This window comes from Anopheles ziemanni, chromosome 2 (genome assembly GCF_943734765.1).
Source record: "Anopheles ziemanni chromosome 2, idAnoZiCoDA_A2_x.2, whole genome shotgun sequence".
In the NCBI taxonomy this organism is placed as follows: Eukaryota; Metazoa; Arthropoda; class Insecta; order Diptera; family Culicidae; genus Anopheles; species Anopheles ziemanni.
The window spans coordinates 35046177-35064017 of record NC_080705.1 but is presented as its reverse complement, the minus strand read 5'-3'; the positions used below and the strand labels follow the sequence as shown (position 1 = coordinate 35064017).

Genomic DNA, 17841 nt, shown 5'->3' with positions numbered 1-17841 from the left:
CGTTTGAAAGCAGACGTTACCAGACGGTCAAGCATTGCCCCCGGCACACCTACCGGAAGGTGTCGTCGATGTAGAACTGATACCGCGATCGGGACGAGCCGTCACCGGCGATGCAGACGAACAGCGCTATCTGCTGCTGGTGTGCCAATGGCGTACCGTTGTGCGGCTGCTGGACGGACGCGTAGTTCAGCTCGTTCAGCGACGTCGTCGAGGAGGCGGACGTGGTCGAGGTCTGCGATTGCAGCTTGCTGACCTTCGGGCCGAGAATGTCGTAGATCAGTGTGTTGTGCTTGTTGCCGACGACCTGCAACGGTGGTGAGCCACAGAGAGAACCCGTTAGTGACGAGGTGTTAAGGAGGTGTGACGGCGTCCGGTGCGTCATGTGCGGATTTCGAAACGTTAGCCGGTAGCCGGCTTACGCACCACTGACGTCAAATGTAACGCGCCCGGCCGGACACGACGGAAAACATCTGCTCGGAAGGGTGTTAATTTCGGTGGAACTATTCGCACTTCCCGCCCGTGGGGAGAGAAAAGTGCGACAAATCGGCGTATCACGCAAGGCACATGACGAACGGTTGGTCTAATTTTGCAGCGAATTAAATCCCCTACGTTGGCGCTAATACCAAGGCGCGGTTTCTCGAAAGTTTTCTCCCGCTTTCAAGAGCGGCGAAAGTACAAAATTAATTACAGACCGTACCGTTTACGTTCTTCGGTGGAGTGTTTACCTATTACCATTTCTTCCAGATGTTTCAGCCGTCGCTAACGGGACGAGAAGCAATTAAGGAACGATCTATGGTACAATTTACAGCAAGAAATTAACAGTAAAACGACCAGCGATACTTAAATGTTCCATTAACAAGTCGATGAATTTTTATTGTAGCCATTTTTGTGGAGCAAGCTTTTCCTTCAACATCTTCGTGGTTTCTTCGACTTTTACAAAAATTCCAGCTGAGACTCAGAGTGTCGATGAAAAATTAAATTAAATGATTTTAAATAAAATAGAAAGCACCCGCTGAGGGAAACCCCAAACGTCGAAATCGCAATTAAACGTTCTCCAACGAACTCGAGCCTTCTAAACGAGAAGTACGATACTTGGGAGCACACTAACAGGCGCTAGTACAGATTAACACGATTGGAAGAGGTATATTCCGTTCGCCAATGTAAGTTCAAAAGTACGTAAACGCATCTAAACGAGGAAGTTGACAGTGGCCAAGAGCACTTAATCAAATGAAGCTCATTACATTTTCACTGAGCAGTTTTTTGCTTTTTTACCCGAACATTTCTCGTCTGTTCGGCGGCTCGTCTGTCTTGAAGAGGAACCAGGCTACGAATGTTGCCACTTGGGAGCGACATAAGACGGCAACCAGTCGGCATCATGGCGCACTTTTAATTGACTTGAAAGGCTATTAAGAGTTATGCTTTACGCTTCACTTCCATCCGGAACGAAGCTAGTGGGAGCTAGATAAATATAGATTTCCAACCGGGCACATTCCTTTAAAGTATTTTATGGGAGCAACAAGAAGGCTCTCACTAGAAGCGAAGCCAAGGGTCTGCAATCGATATTTTAGAAATGTTGAACCAATTTCGTTTGTTTCTCTTAAAGCTGCGCAACGGACATTAGGACAAGGGTGAATAATTGTCCGATCCCGTAAGTACCCAAACCTTTAAAGTGTTCTCCACCAAATCTCAACACGCCCAGCGGGGGATAACGGATAAGATAAGATAAGAAGTTAGGAAATTTTGTACCGACCGCAATGCAGAGCAGGCACTCCCCTGGCCCTCACGGAAGCACCGTACGTTTCCAAAGCTTACTAACCGAAAGCAAACGCGACTCGACCTTCCCGATCCCGCAGTGCGTCGACATCTATACAGTCTTTCCTTCTTCGTACCAGAATTACATCAGAAATCCGATCCGAAGGGAAGAGCGCGCTCGCGACGAAATCGATGCGTGATTAACGCCACGTGGAAAATGTCTCCGATCGGAACATGACGTTGTTTAGAGTTAGCGTCGTTGGTAACTGCTGGTAAAGGTAGCGAGACGGTTTTAATTATCACTACCGCGAGGTGTTTAGTACAGTGACTCACGTACGCGACCCAAATGCATTTCGCATGACGAAATACTCTCCCCCTGTGTTCGTTTCAACGGGAAAAAATCTTCTCTAAAATAAATAAACCCCCAAAGCGCCCGCCCGTCACTGAGCTAATTGTGTACGCAATTGTGAAATCCGAGCTTTCTGGCTTGGGGGGTAGGTGACGACGACTCCAAACATGACATCTCGTACGTTTGCCGAGTGAGTCACAGACGTATTTCGTCATCGTTGTGACAATGTCGTTTTGGTGACGCATTTCAAGGATAATCTTAAAATAAAATCATTCCCGAGAAATTTAGCACGAATTTAGCCTCGGGAAGGACGGCATGCCTGGCTCGGGCACTGCGTGGTTAAGATCCTCCGGTGGGAGGCTAAGCTTGCACGTAATTCGTCTTAATACATCAATAAAAATGGAGCGCTTGAAGATGATGACATAAATCACGGTTTTTCTTGCCACAATTTCCCGTCCCCAGCGGAGGGCGTGCAACGCCATGCCGGTACCATCTGCAGTTTATTTGGTATTAAGCGGAAATGGTACTACTGCCGTGGCCCTTTCGCCCTCCACACACACTCAGAAACTTGTCACATTTGGGAGGATTCTTCCGGGTGGCAACAAACCTTTCCGCTGCTAGCAGCATCCAGGGTAGGTGGAATGAGGGGACGGGAGGGGGGAAAGACTTGCAAATTGTTATCATATTTCACGCCACAGCAACATCACAACGAACGCCACCAAGCCGCCGTCTACGGAAACCCAAGGGAAAAAGCATCGCGCTCCACACAAAAAACAGTCCGCCAAAGAAATGCGTCACGCTGAAGATAACAAGAAGCGGCCTGGAAGAGACCGAAGCCGAGCCGGGGGATGGGTAAAGCTATGTGCTAGATAAAACGGTGCGATTAACCGAGTCGCTGGGTGCATTGTGTAAGAACAATCTCCGGCGTGAAGCCAGGATGTGAAGCCGATGCTCCTCGGCGAAGAGGGAGGAAACAGAAAGAGTGGCTACGGATGGTACTTAAGAGCTAGCCCCCGAAGCCAGCGTGTCGGTCGTACACCGTTCCCGGGGCAGTAGTGTACCTCGGCGTGATGGTGAACACCTTGGCGAAGGAAAAGGCCAGAGCGACCATCTTGATATCCATTTACCTGCGGGAGTTTAGCTCGTTCAGGTGGCGAAAGATGCAATAAGTGGGGGATGCCCGCCGGAGACATCTCGAACCGGGCTGGAAGATGATGGTTCCCGCATCAAAAGTGCACTTGTTGCTACCGCCTGGCTCGTGGAACAAGCTCGACAGCATGTCGAAGGAAAAGACAACGCGCTTTCGTCGTACGGAACGTATCCGCATCCGAGGTCGGGCGCGCTGGCAACATCTGGCAAAAGGAAGACCGTTCGCTGCGGTTGAGGATGCACCGGATGGCATTGCGTGTAATTGTTGAAATAATCAAATTTAGAAACACAAACCCTTGGGAAGGAATGCGCTTCGAGCGTAATTGTTAGTTTAAGATTGATCAAATAAATAAAGTCCACCGCCAGCTCCACAGCATGCCCGGCCGAATTCGTACGGAATTCATTTGAATCTTTCAGCTGCAGCGTCGTGTTTAGAGCTTTCGCACTGGGTTTTCCACTGGAGTCAGTAACATTTGCATGGCGTACGTTGCACATTATTTATAGCTTCCAGCCCATTAAATTGAGATGCTGCGATTTATTCGACGACTAACCGGATCCCTCCCTCCCCCACGTAACTCTCCCTTGCCCTAAGTCGAGACATAATTTATGCGAATACCACGGGTGAAGCGTCGTCGTAGTGTGGGGGTGGAAGTGGCCCACGTCTTTTATTGCCCCGGATGTTCGGGAAAACGGGAGCGGAAAACAGAAATTAAAAGCTTCAACCACCAACCGGCACGAGGAGGCAAGAGGTGAAAACAAAAGGGCACAAGAAAAAACAAAGAACCACACGCACAAACATGCCAAAGTTCGCAACCGTGGAAAGGTAGGAAAGCAAGTCGGTGTTTGGTTAGCGTAGTGGTATTTTTCGCTTAGGCCACTTTTTCGCTCAAAAAGAAGGAAGTATCTCCAAACTTTTTCCCTGGTTATTAATTATTCCGCCAGCTTCACACTGCCGGTTGCCACCCGTTGTTGCCGGCAGTCCGTTTGCGTAATACTGTTCCCCTTCAAAGCTTAGGGGATGAGAGATGAAAAGTATTTAACAAACAAAAACTCCGAAAAAAGTCCATCGTCTAGATGTTGGTACTTCAATGGGATGAAATGGAACTTAAAAGTAAAAAACAAAAATACATTGCATAATCCGTGTGGATAAAAAAAAAAATGCTAATGGAAAGAGGATTTACTCGCGAACGGAAGGGCACATAAATTATTGGATGGATATAATATTTCCCACCGAGGGTAGTTTTCGCTGCCACCAGTCAGTGTAATAAAGCTTTAACATTTTCTGAGAAAACAGGAATGATGGAGAGAAAGTAAAGGAGCAATAAAAGCATATAACTAGTGTTGGGTCGTGTGCTACTGTGCTACCCAAAACACGTTGAAAACAAATTGTGGTAGCACAATAAAGTGCCATGCAGTCATGAAAATAAAGTGTATAACTCCTTTTGACTGGTGGAAGTTGGAGAAAAATAATTTTCCCCTCTTATACCAAATAGCAATTATACGAACTCCTTGTATATCGGCATTCGTCAAGCATAATTTAGAGTGAATTTTCATACACTGATTGTGAATTACGACTATGTTTTGTAAGGACCATAGAAACAAATTTATAAGTGATTCACATAAACATTATGCACATAATTTTGAATAACTATCAACAACTGAAGTTATACAATACAAGTAAAAGTGAAATAAAATCACTTAAAATCTAATGTTGATACTGAACAAATGTTGTATGACAGTTTACAGTGCTACCACAAAAGTACACCATAATAAACCAGAGTGGTGTAATTCCGATTCCGATTCACGATTCCAAACGACACTTTGCTTCTTTTTTGAGAATCATGAATCTTTTAATGAGGGATTCATAATTCCCAAAGATTCAATAATGTTAAGAACAGAGAAGTAACGCAAAAAAAAACTGGGAAAAGAGGAATCTTTTTTATTGCCGCTTGATCCACACTAATGAAACAATCATGAAGATTCGTGAAAGATTCATGTAAAATTCATTAGGGTTTCGAAAGATACATCAACGTATTAAGTTTCCAATCTCAGAAGATTCATGAATCCATCTGAATGAATCTTAGGAAAATGATTCATATGAATTAATCTCTCTTGAAGAGTTATAAGGCACAACACTACAATAAACTTGTGTACGTAGTAGCATAGCACAGAACCTTAAAAAAAAGTTACTTGACCCAACACTACATAAGATAACGTTCTATTGAGAGATTCCTCGTACGATAGGAAAACATACAAAACAATGCTTATTAAGGTAAAAGAACATAAACAAGACCCAAGACCTACGAAACCAAATCTATAGATCATTAATTTACAATTTATGGTAAGTGGAAATCCCTTACCTAAGGCGCCCGCAAACTGAACCGAAACCCCATTCCGGGCTGGTAAAGCTCGGTGACCATTGAAGCAGCAAAGCCAAAACGACGAACCAAGCGCTCGAGAACCGCTCCTTCCTTCAGGCCGCCCGAGGCGAGTGCAGTGAGGTGGAAGAAATATCGAAAAATTCCCTCCTCTCTATACCGGAATCTCATTTCATGGCGGTTTGCGTTAATGTGGGATCCAATTTGCGATTAAATTCCAGCTAAACTCAGCCCTAGCACGGCGCGTGGCAGGTGGGCTGTGTGCCTGTGCTCGTGGAGAGGGAAAACGGATGCCTCCACTAGTCTGGTGTCGTTGTGTTTGTGCTATTGGGTGCGCTGTTGAACGCACCGGCTCCGGTGGTGGGAAAGGATTCGTCGTCGTTGCATGTCGTTGCCGGTCGTTGAGTGAGCTTCCACCTCGTTCTCCCTACGCGAGCGCACCCAAAAGCGCTTCGGCCACGTGCCCCAATCCTTGCTACACACGAGGGAGTGTGGAACCGCATGGCGTGTGCGCTAGCATCGCTACCTACTCAACTATCTCACGGAATCCTCCGGGGAGTGGGCCGTCTATGAGATTGGCGCGAACAGGACACACGCGGACCATCTGGCTAATAGTTTCCCGGTGAGTTACCGGTGGGCGCCTTTGTGGAACCTGCTTCGGACGCAACCGCAGCAACTGCTCAGACAGTTGGCAGTGGCATAGCAATAAATATTATATTTCACACACAATTTACACAGCGCAACGCAACGCGGGATGAAACTAAATACCGGACTCGAGTGTGTGTGTGTTGGGCGGACACGGCTTTACTTAAAGGGTGTCACCGGGGCGCGCATGCAAGAGCTTTTCTGTTGATTGGATTCGAACGTGTTCCCTGCCATTACCACGTATTAAAAGCACACAAGCGCATCGTGCACCTTTCGACACGTTGGAGGATGTTTTGATATGAAGACACTTATTCTAAATAACTCATCACTCATATCTGCAAACGTTACTATTTTATTTTGTTTAAGGTCACCGTCGGTTGTCGTCTCAAGACATTGTTTATCACCCCTTTGACGCCGTCTGAAATAAAGAATATCACATCTACAGTTCACCGAAAACGGTCAATGAACCAAAAATAGATCGATCCGATTCCGCGTGTCATCGAATCGGTTAATCGTTCGAAAGGCACTTGCAAAGTGCAGTACGAGCGAAGAAAAAAGTGGCACACAATCCCGTCACCAAACGATGGCATCTTTGCGATTTTATCGTTCTACCGTACCTACCGGGTCCTCCTCCTTCACCAACCAGGAGGACCAACGCCAGTCTTTACCCCTTTTTGACATCAGCGAATCCCCAACCGACGTTCGTTTGTTTTTCTGTCGGTGGTGCTCGTTAAACCCGACGAGATGTACCGGTTGGAGTTTCCTTTTTTTTACATATTTTCATATATCAAAATATGCGAAAATTGATGATACGCATTAACGGGGGCACTTTTGGCGCACGCTCGAAATTGCACTTCGGTCGGTTTTTTATGGCAAACGAGACTCGCGTGCCACCCCGAACGCCACATCACGATCACATTTTCACCACCAGCCAAACCGGTTACTCCGGTGTCGCCGAGCGGTTATTGATAACACCTCCCGTAACGTCGAGTCGAACGCCAATGGGAGGCATATGATCGAGCGCCACCATGGTGGGGCCAAATTGATTCCATAAACCACCAGGCGCCTCCACCGGCACGAACGGGCGAGGAATATGAACCAATCCACAGTCTCTCCTCTCTCTTTCTCTCGTTCGCTCTTTCTGCTCGAAGAAGTCCACGGGGGGATTGAAATGAAACCACTCTACACTCTAGCGCATTCGGGTTTCCCACCCCATTCAACCCCAGTCTGGGACGAGATAATATTCGTTTTACTCCCCTCCGCTTGGCCACCCTTCTTCGGTCGACCACTTTTCCCACCCGAATCGTCGCACACGCCACGAGTTACGCCAGAAGAATTGCTACAATTTACAGCAAAGGAAAGGCGATGTAGTCTGTGGACGTTTCCCTTTTTCTTCGATTGGAACGCTGCCAAACGATGCTGTCCTTGAAAAACCGGTGACGGCGGGTTTCAACTTCAACTTTCGTCCCTGACATTGAGCTTCTTCGCCGGCATGGTGATGCCGGGTTCAGTCAGTGACGCAGCAGCTACTGGACAATATTTCACGATCATCCCGCATCTTTAAGCGGTCGACCGCGGTGTCGCTTTGCGGCATTTGTCCGAATGCATTAAATTTTACAGGGAAATCTGTCAACGCAAACGGGCGAACGGAATGAATGATTTATTTTGAAAACCAATTCAGAAAGGGGTAGAAAAGGGCGAGTGCTAACAAATTGATGTTATGCATTGAAAAACAGCATATTTTACATTGGTAAAAGCCAATATAAAATATTTTTTACATTTTACATCTATTTAATTTTAATAATAAAAACATATGTATGTACTTTAAATACCAGTTACTTACCATTTCGATCACCTCGGAAAAGTCCTTATTCAGATCATCTATAACGAACGGGTATCCATTATGGTGCGAGCCGCTGCGAAAATGTGTCGAATTAATCTGCGGAGAAAAAAAAAGGAAAACAGTTAAATATTGGCAATTTTCATGTAATCCATAATTACATCCCTTCCATAGCGTACTATTATCCCGTTTGTTAATTAAAATGGTTAAAACCATGTATCATAGTATCGTCCTGGTAGAGCTCCTTTCTATGCTATAATCAACGAACCAATCACATGCTCGGACGATGAAGCGGAACCACCCGGATGGATCTTCTAAAGTACACACGGAACCCGTTTCCGGAAGCTCATTTTGTCCGGTATCATGTCACCATCGCACGCATGAAATGCATGATGACGGTGAGGATCTCCTGTGAGGTCCAGTAGTTCAAGCGCACACTCCAACCCCCCTCGGGAACGGCCCCCGTTGTGGTCGGGATGAAATGGATTATTTTCTGCGTGATTTAGTCGCCGGCCGACGGTTTGCAGTTGATGGATGACGGTCGACCGGTACGACCCGGCAGAGCACCATCACAACGGACGGACTATAAGGTTCAAGCAGTGGGCAGATCACATTCTTTCTTCCCAGCTTTTGCATGACGGACGCTTCCATTGGGTCCTCCCATTTATTCGTCATGACAAACACAACACGAACGATATTGTCAAGATACATTTTTATGATCCCCCGGACAACTTAGTTGGAAAACACATGTCCATGGGTTGTTCAAAGGCTTTTCACAAGAAATTTTGCTTCTGTAGGAGTTGTTGGGATGTTGTTTGTTGTTGTGCAACGTGGGTGTCAGTAAGAAGATAAGCGCATTTGAGTTCAAAGAAGCTGTAAACGCTTTCATAATTCTATTTTTCTAGGATAAGAATCGAATTATCAGTCATACGAAGTTTTTATTCCGAAGTGTCAAACGATACGTTGACAAATTTCATAGAAAATCAATTCACTCAATTCTAAATTCATTGCATACTGTCGGTAATGAGTAACTGATAATAATAAAAAATTAACAACTTAATTGAAAAAAGCGAAATAAAGTGTACTTTCAACGTTCCTCGGAAATATTTCAAACGCCATAAAATATATGCAGAATTACAAAGTAACATTGATCCGATCAGGGACTTCAAAGAACTCCATTCCATTACGTTCACTAACCAGATGATTTCAATTTAACACTGCCGGAGTTTCTTTATGATTTTAGCATAATGAAAATTCCTGTAACAAACGACTACAAAGCGTTTCATAGCGCGTGACCACTTCGGTAATTAAATAAAGTGCGTTTAGCAACCGGCTCAATAAAACTCAACAATGGTTTTCCGCAAGACAAGCAACGATCCAAGAGTTAAACCAACCAATCACTCATCATAGCATAAGACAACAGCTCGAAAGGGGAAGCAGCGCCTCACCAACGGCTTTCAAAACGGTCGTTGCCCGGCGCATCACTCAAAAACCCTTGTATCCATTTTTGGCCGCCCGGCCCATCGTTCTTATCGGTCTAATGACAAAGCTCAGCCCGGAACGCGTTAATCCTCTAGGGTCTTTCAAACGCAGCGCCACGAAATGACGGACCGAAGGAGGACCAGTTTTATGTTTGCTAATGGAAAATAATTCGCATAAATTGGAAACTTTTTCGCCAGGGATTAGGGCTTATTCAAACTGGCTGGTTCTTTTTTTTTTGCTACTCTATCTCTTTCTTCCTCCGCCATGGAGGGACTGGCTTTTGGGACCGTCTCCGTCTTGTGGGTTCGCGCCGAAGCCCCTTGTCGACCTTCATCACTCCGGTCGACAAACAACGCGCGCGCGAGATAATGAGGAAAAATAGATGCCCTCCAACGTTCCGGGACGCTCCGAGGAGCCCGCCGAAATTCCGTATCGGGAGGCAAATATCCTTCCGAAGCCCGAAGCCCGAAGAAGGTTGACCACAGATGATGAGACGTAATGACGGTTTTATAAAATGTTTTTCTTTTCGGCCGGTTTTCGGCTCGTCGCTCGTTAGTCGAACGTTACCACCAAGCGCCCCCCCAGGGGGCGGGTACGGGGAGACGTTAACGCGAGTTTCGAAAAAGATTTTACGCACGCCTGAGATTGAAAATAAAAATCTCATCGCAAATTTTCCGCCAACCGCCAAAACGACTCCACACGCTTTTAAAATGCAAGACACAGACGCTTCTCGCTTCATATAAATCGACCAACACACAACATTTGCAAACACACACACACATAAACAGGACTACTAGCATCTGCGATCGATCGAAGGACGAAGGAACTGGAACATTACTGATCCAAAGTGGCACACGCTCTGCATGCTCAATACATTTTTGGGAAGATTACTGCGGTGTGGTTTTGCTGTCGGCAAGCGAATGCAGTCCACGTTGTTCGAGGCTGTGTGTGTGTATGCGACTTCTAGTTCATCGGAGGAAAAATACCCCATCTTTGGCATGGAAGCTTCAGCTCATATTACAGCAATCGTGACTCCGGCGCGCAAGCATGCGGCAAAATTATCCGATCCAATCTGGCATTCATCGACGTGAGCATCGGTTGGGAATCATCTGCGACCGGGCGCTTCTCCGTACGGTTTCCGTTTCATTTTCCATGTGCTTGTATGAGGCGAGTCGGGGAAAAAATGAATACTCCCATTCGCTCTGCTTCGTTATTAAGCCCGACTCATCTCGTGACGCTTGTGCGTGAGCTCGTAACATCGTGACGCACCCCTTGCCATACCAAGTAGTAGACCGATCGACCGACGTCGGTGGAGTCCGGATTTAATTTTTGCCACGTAGGCCGAACAGGAATGGCGAAATAGTACCGTACACCCTGCTGACATCTTCATCTGGCCTTTGCCGGCGTTTTGCTCGGCCCAAAAACTGAGTCGAAATGTGTGGTTCATACGCAAAAGGCAGGGTTGATTTATGGGTCCCAAATCACTGGCTGCCACTTTTCGGTTCGACAACCGGCACCGGGCCTATAAATCAAAGCAAGTCAAATGGAGAGCAGACGTCCGGAGTGGTGCGGTGAAAGTAGGCGGTGAGATCAAAATCATCTTCAAACAGAGCATGAAACTTTTTATCATAGAAAATCGTAGATTGGAATTGTTTCAATGTTCCAAACCATTATGCTATCGTTTTGTCTTTCGGAAAAAACCCACCCTACTTATGGAATGGGTATTAAAATTCTTTCGCATGATTATACCGCTCAATTACACTCCTGTTTAGCATTGTCCTGCTTAACCACTTGCGGATCCTTAGCTCAAGGTAAAAAGTTTACCATCTTCTCCTTTTTCCCCCTTGAACGGTTGGGAAACTATTTTAGAAAGCAAACCCCTCGGGCACAAACGAACAAGAGAACCAGCAACAACCAACCGGTTGAAGCTTCCAGAGAAAGGAAAAAGCATCCTTGGAACACAAACCGGAAGGATGGTAGGAAAAAAAAGGGGGGGACAAAGAAAGAACTCACAGTCTGTGTTTCTGGAGGCTCACACACTCGGGAAATGGGTGTGAGAAAATCACAAGTACCACACTGAAAGCATACTATGGCACGTTGTTCATCAGGCCAGTTATTCACGCCGTGGGGTGGTTGAATGGCGCAAAAGGACCGCACCCTGCCCCTGCCTTCGTCTGAAACACTTCGCCGTGCAGCAAGCTTTTGAAATGCGAACCCGAATGGAAATTAGAGTTGAAAATAGAGCCCGACAGTGCGCCCTGGCAGGGTACCAAAATTGCGCCCCTGTTTAGCCAGACACGTCCGGTCGGTATCGGTTCGTTCGCAATCTAGTCTTAACGTCTCCCGGCGGCGAAAGGTTTGCGAGGATCCCGGAACCGGAAGTGCGACGGTGAAGAAATGTTTTTGACAACGTTTATGAGAAAAATGCCGAACGATAGGGGAATACTACGCTCCCCTTCAAAGTATGGAGAACTGCGGAGAACTGTGATGTTGGTGAGGGGGATCATAAATTTTCCTAAACTTTCCCGTGCACCTTTGCGTCAGAGAGCAGGCGATGAAAGTTGCTCTGATATCTAACCGGTGAGCAGTTGGGAGACGATCATGAATAATCGTTTGACTTTCGACCGGATGGAAGATTATCCTCCTAGGTGGTGGTAGCTTTATGGAAGCCACAAAACCACCTGCTTGCATAAATACCGAAATGTCACTGAAATGCTGCAGATTAAAGTCAACGTTGGTATGAAGCGAAATGGTACTATTCAAACGGAGTAAGCGAACACCAGCGCATTGGATTATTTTTCAGCGAGAAAAACCTTCGCTCGCAAAACTAATGAAAAGCAAAATCCAGCAATATCAGATACAACTCTCAATTAGATCATGCATTCGCAAAACACAGTTTCCAACCGTCGACAACGTCAGCCAGTATCTATTACACAATACACAACGGCATGGGTTAGGACCGGTTGGGAGAATGATGATTGCAAACTGTAATAAAAAATAACCCCCCTCTGACCACAACAAAACCCACCGGTTGCATGCTACGCCCATATGTAACAGTAATTTCCAGGGGGCATTTGCTCGCTCTGGGAAAAAAGGCACGCCTTCAAACAGCAAACTAGCGCCACACGCGAAGCTGACCACTATTCAAGCGAGAGTGCCGTCATAAGTTATTTTTTTATTCCAGAGAATGATATAAATAACAGTCGAAATTTTCACAGAAAGCCAAACCAGTTTTGCAAGCATTGGAAAAATATGTTCTCTTTTAATATACAGTTTCACTACAAAGCGTAGCTCAAAACACGTATACAGCTTCTTCAGGAAATAGCCATGCCTACGACACCGAACGAGACATGGAAAATCGTTATGATTATGGCACAACTTGCCCTTACACGGGCCATACACAGTGCTTTCTTCGATTACGTTGCACTTTTCGTCAACGATAGTGCACATGGCATTTGCCACTACGGGGTTCCACCTCCACCCAACGATGGGTTCGGCACGTGACAGAACAAATCGATGGGTGTTGACGGCAGCATCTCCGGTTTACTATTTATTACATTATACCCAGCGATCGGAAAAAACGATGAGAAAATAGGGAAAATTGTCGTATCATTGACGATGGGGACGCTGGGATGGTTTGGATGTTTTGAAGAAGATTAATTAATGGCCGGTATTTCAAGTGGCTTTTTTAAGGGAAAAAGTTGTTGCTGAAAACAAAATCGAAGCTACATTTCATTCGGTTTCATCTTCATCGTGATGGAAATATACAAGTCTATCGTTTGAAGTAGGAATTAATTTTGACTGTTCAAAGTTTCCACGTTTTGTTTTACATCTAAATTTCGACTTCGGTTATTTTCAGTACATACCAAAAATTTGTTATTCTGAAAACATTTTTTTTAAATTTTAATATATTGTGTTAAAAAAAAACACTGTTATACTTGATGAAAACCATTGATCCACCAAGTAAAGCACCACCATAACCACAAGCGTGTTTAACTCGACCACCAATGATGCTAGGCAGAGTTTACTGTTGGAGCTGTCGTTCATATTTCATTTTTAGCATTCCATCAGCCGGTATGTATATAAATACTTCTAGCTACTTCCGAACCGGACAGAGGAGAACAAAAAAGAAGAAGACAAAATGGAAAACATCCCCATTCACATCCCAGCACTTGGAAAACGCTCACACAATGTGGGCGGATGAATGACGGAAGAACTAGGGGTATCTGCGTGAAGAAAAAAAGTGACTGACAGATTTTGAAATATTATCGCATTATACGGTATCTGTTCCTTTCTGCCTCGGAGAGAGAGTGGGAGAGAGTTTGACGGCTCAAATCACATCAAATCTAGCGTTTATCTCCCCTTAATATCTCCCTCTAAGCTCTGAGTTTTGGATGGGAAAGGGTGAAACGTGTCTGGAATCAGCGGTGAAATGGATACAAGCCAAGGGTAAGCAGTGACTGATCCTCAGTATCCCAGAAAAGGAGGTTGTACCTTGCCGGTCGTGTAGGGGCAGGAGCTAACAAAATGTTCTACAATGATCTGGAATAGTTGTAACGAAGAATATACGGCCGATTTTGAATATTTTTATTAAAGCTGCTGTCAAACCCAACGAATATCCACTGTTTGTGCAAAAACAACCTACGAACAGATTCCGCCGTAAATCTAATCGATCGGCCACCCTGTGCCGGAGCAAAAGGGACAGCTTTTCCTGTAACATTCGCCTGCCGTGGTTGTTATGTATCACGTTTGATCAGGGCACAACACGACACTACAAGAGAACAGAAAAATAAATTGAACCAAGGCACGACAACTAACGAGCTGATTGCTCTCAATCAAATGATGTTATCCATCACCGGGAAATACTCATTTTTCTTCAACACGACACCACCACCGGAATGGGCTAGTGGAAGAAAAACGTAGCGCAAAAAAAAAACCAAGGGCTAGGAAAATTTCCAACGCATAACTGGTTGATCAAAACGACTCCGACGCTGCCATCAGAGTTCTCGATGGTAACGGTTATGAAATGATTCATCGATAGGCATCTCTTCGCATCCCATCAAAGCAGGTACCCTTTTTCATTTCAGGCTTTTCCCAGGAAACGACCCAAGATGATAATAAAAACGCAAAGCGCACTCTCTGCGGAACGTGCCGAAGCGGTCGGCCAGGCACTTGGGTTTGCTCTTAAATTCTTTCGAAATAAATGTATAAAGGGTGCCCCCGGTTCGTGGCATGCAAACCGGCCTGGGAAGCGGTCGAGCCGGGCGAGAAGATGAAGATCCCACTTGTGAGGCACACAAAAACGGTTTGAAGGATCGTTCGGCTTGAAGTGTAACGTCTTGAGATAATAGACATTGATGTATCAACTCTTGATGCGTTCGTGCTTCTCTGGCCCGGTTGGCTTTACACCCGACGGGGTGCTTTAATTAATAATGGGCGCACTTAGGACAATCGCTTAAAGCGGGGGAAGAGCGAAACTGTGTTGCTAAAAACTGGAAACCCATTTCGCAAAAAAAAAAAATGCAATAAGAAATTAATTTTGAACCCTAATGAAGACGCTTATCTAATTAGTTCCAATGTTGTAGGTTTCCTTTTTGGAAAAAAATAATTTCATTTTACATACATTTTTTCATACCTTCCAATTGCTTGCTGGACACAAAAACACGAGGCGTACTCACTTAAACGTACCAACAATTTCCAACCGGCTTCGCCCGTAATTGTATCACGAGTCCGAGCCGAAAGCGGAAAATTGCAACAACAAGATGAGGTGGGAAGGGAAGAAAGAAAAATACGAAAACTTCTTGTAGCGCAAGAAAGTGTACCTCATTATGCTCGGTACGTTGGTGTACCGAAAATATCCTTAGCTTCGTGCAATTAAATTTGCATCACATTGAACATTGGCTATCCGGGGTGGTTTGCCTTCTTGCGGGAGGTACACCCAGTACCCCCGTGGCACGTAAAACACGGATCTAATGGTGCCCTACGAAGAATCCACGCTCAAGAGGAGCCAAAAATCGGTGAGGGAGGAAGGAAAAAGAACCGGATGAATTATGGTAAGATAAGAAAAACAGGTAAACCTCTACCATAATTTCAGCGCGACTCGTTAGAGCACCACGGTTGGGCCGAAATAAACCGAAGAAAAAGCGATGCAGATGAAGTCTCACCGTGGTTAGGGGCGGAAGGAGAAAAAAAGGAAAGAAAAGAGTCAGCCCCACTAATGACGGAAGTACACCCCGGGTGGGACCGTAACACACAGTAAAATAAAAATATTCCCCATCAAATTATCTTAGACTGATGACCGTCGAGCGAACCCCCGATCGTGGTCGGGCCGTTAGCGTATTACAACCGGATGATGATTATTCGTTTTGATAAGAGCTTTGGAAGTATGACCAAAAAAACAAAAATGTAGCAAAAACGTACTACCCTGTATTTGGGGGGTTACCATTAGACAAAGGATTGCATAGTTTTTTTTCTTTTCCATTAAGTTACCGGCTTGTCCAAAATAAAATACTGAAGAGAGAAGGAAACAAAAACTAGCAAAAAAAAGCTTAACCGGACCTCTTGGTTTTTTGTGACCAATTTCAATTAATATTTCTTTTTTTCTCGCCGGAATTGCCACTCAATTGCGAGGGCACGGGGCCCCGATGGGCTGACGTCAATGGAAGGCTATTTATTGCGATATGAACCGATGAACCGGGCGCACGATTTACACACAGCGAGAAGTCCCGGCCCCAATGTCACTGCGCTTCCGTTCCGGAGGAGAGAAACGTCCTGTCCAAATGACCGAACAACAACAACCCGCCCCCCCGGGTTTCCCCGACCCGAATGGAAAGGGGATCGTAGGTTTCCAGTTGGAGGGAATTAAAACTAAACGGGGGGAAACGGGAAAACGGGTATGGAAAGAAAAATACGGTAGAGCAGCGTACCACACGTCAGACCCAAGCAAGGTTATCCGGAGATATAAAGACACATAACCAGCATGCTAAAGGTTACCAGCGAGCACTAGCACTCGAGGAACGAACGCTGATGACGATGATGGAGTGAAAGATAGAAAGGATGGAAAGTAAAAGCTTTCCCGCCGCCGGTGGCGGTGGGGCTTGGAAAAATGCCTTTTTTTATCTTTTTTATCGCGAACGACGTGCAGAGAGTTTCCTTCTCCTTCAAACCTGCAAGGGACGGAAAAGGGTCGACCTTTTGGGGGGAAGAAAGGAAGGCGGGCAGGAGGCAAAACTAGACACTGATACTGTGTTATTCATTCGGCGAGTTAAATTGGCCCAACCTTATTTCTAGTAGAATGTCGGAAGGCAGTAGGTATTATGTTACATAATACGTCAAATTTTGTCAACAACAAAAATAAGAACTTTTATTTTGATGTTGAACCCTTAAACCGTCGAAGAGCAAGAGAGAAATCCACTTTAAATTTGATGCAATTGTAAACAAAAGTTCAACCTTATTTCCATTAATATTTTAATATTGTTTTCTGTATTCATTTCCTACAATATTATTTTTGGTTTTATCGAAAACTGTTCCACATTTCGAGTTACCGAAAGATGGATTTATTTCCACCCAGGAAAACGACGTAAAAGAATACTCCCCAACCCCCAGTTCGATAGCCAGAATCTTCGGGCTAGATAAGCAAACGCGGTAGCCTTGGGGCGTTGTGTAGCTTCCTATCTGTTATCTACGCAGAAGGCTTTACGGCGTACCCTTGCCATCGTGCACGAGCATGCTGGCAATCTCCCATCCGTTCGGTCTTTGACGTAATCCAATGCTCGGCCTGGTTAAGTAAACCGTTCCGGAAAGAAAATGGGTCAAAATCACACAACCCCGCGCCTTTGGCATCGAGGAGGATGATACTTCTTTGCATTCAGGGCGCTTCCCCGAGGAAGGATCCGAACTCCGCAAGACTTCCTGCCGGTTCCCGTGAGCAAATGTTCGAGAAGAAAGTGGAATGGACAGTGTTCAAACCATCAACCGTTCGGTGAATGGGATATTTCTGCACAAACACTATTTATGAAGCGCAAGCTTGCCCCACGCTGGTATTACAATCCGAGTGGTGCTATCCAGCGGCACTCAACGGTGGATTTAGCTATTCATCGTTGGTCCAATAAAGTTGCCTTTGGTACTGGCCAAACGGATTACAGAGCTCGTCAGGCTGGTCTCGGTTTCGTAGCCCGAGCGTTCGTTGGCGTGGCGAAAGTAAATGAAACTAACTTATTAGGCCAACGATTAGCCGAATGATGCTC

General features: G+C 45.5%; 1 protein-coding gene across 1 annotated transcript in view; it reads right to left on the bottom strand.

Moving 5' to 3' along the window:
• The window catches only part of LOC131281533 (cGMP-dependent 3',5'-cyclic phosphodiesterase-like), a 48456-nt gene that overhangs the window by 25534 nt on the left and 5081 nt on the right, over positions 1-17841 (bottom strand). Inside the window, exons 3-4 of the mRNA XM_058310871.1 lie at positions 8117-8212; positions 54-304 (exon numbers count right to left, since the gene is read on the bottom strand). Of these exons, the coding sequence (XP_058166854.1) occupies positions 54-304; positions 8117-8212 (347 nt within the window). The remainder of the gene's footprint in view (positions 1-53; positions 305-8116; positions 8213-17841) is intronic.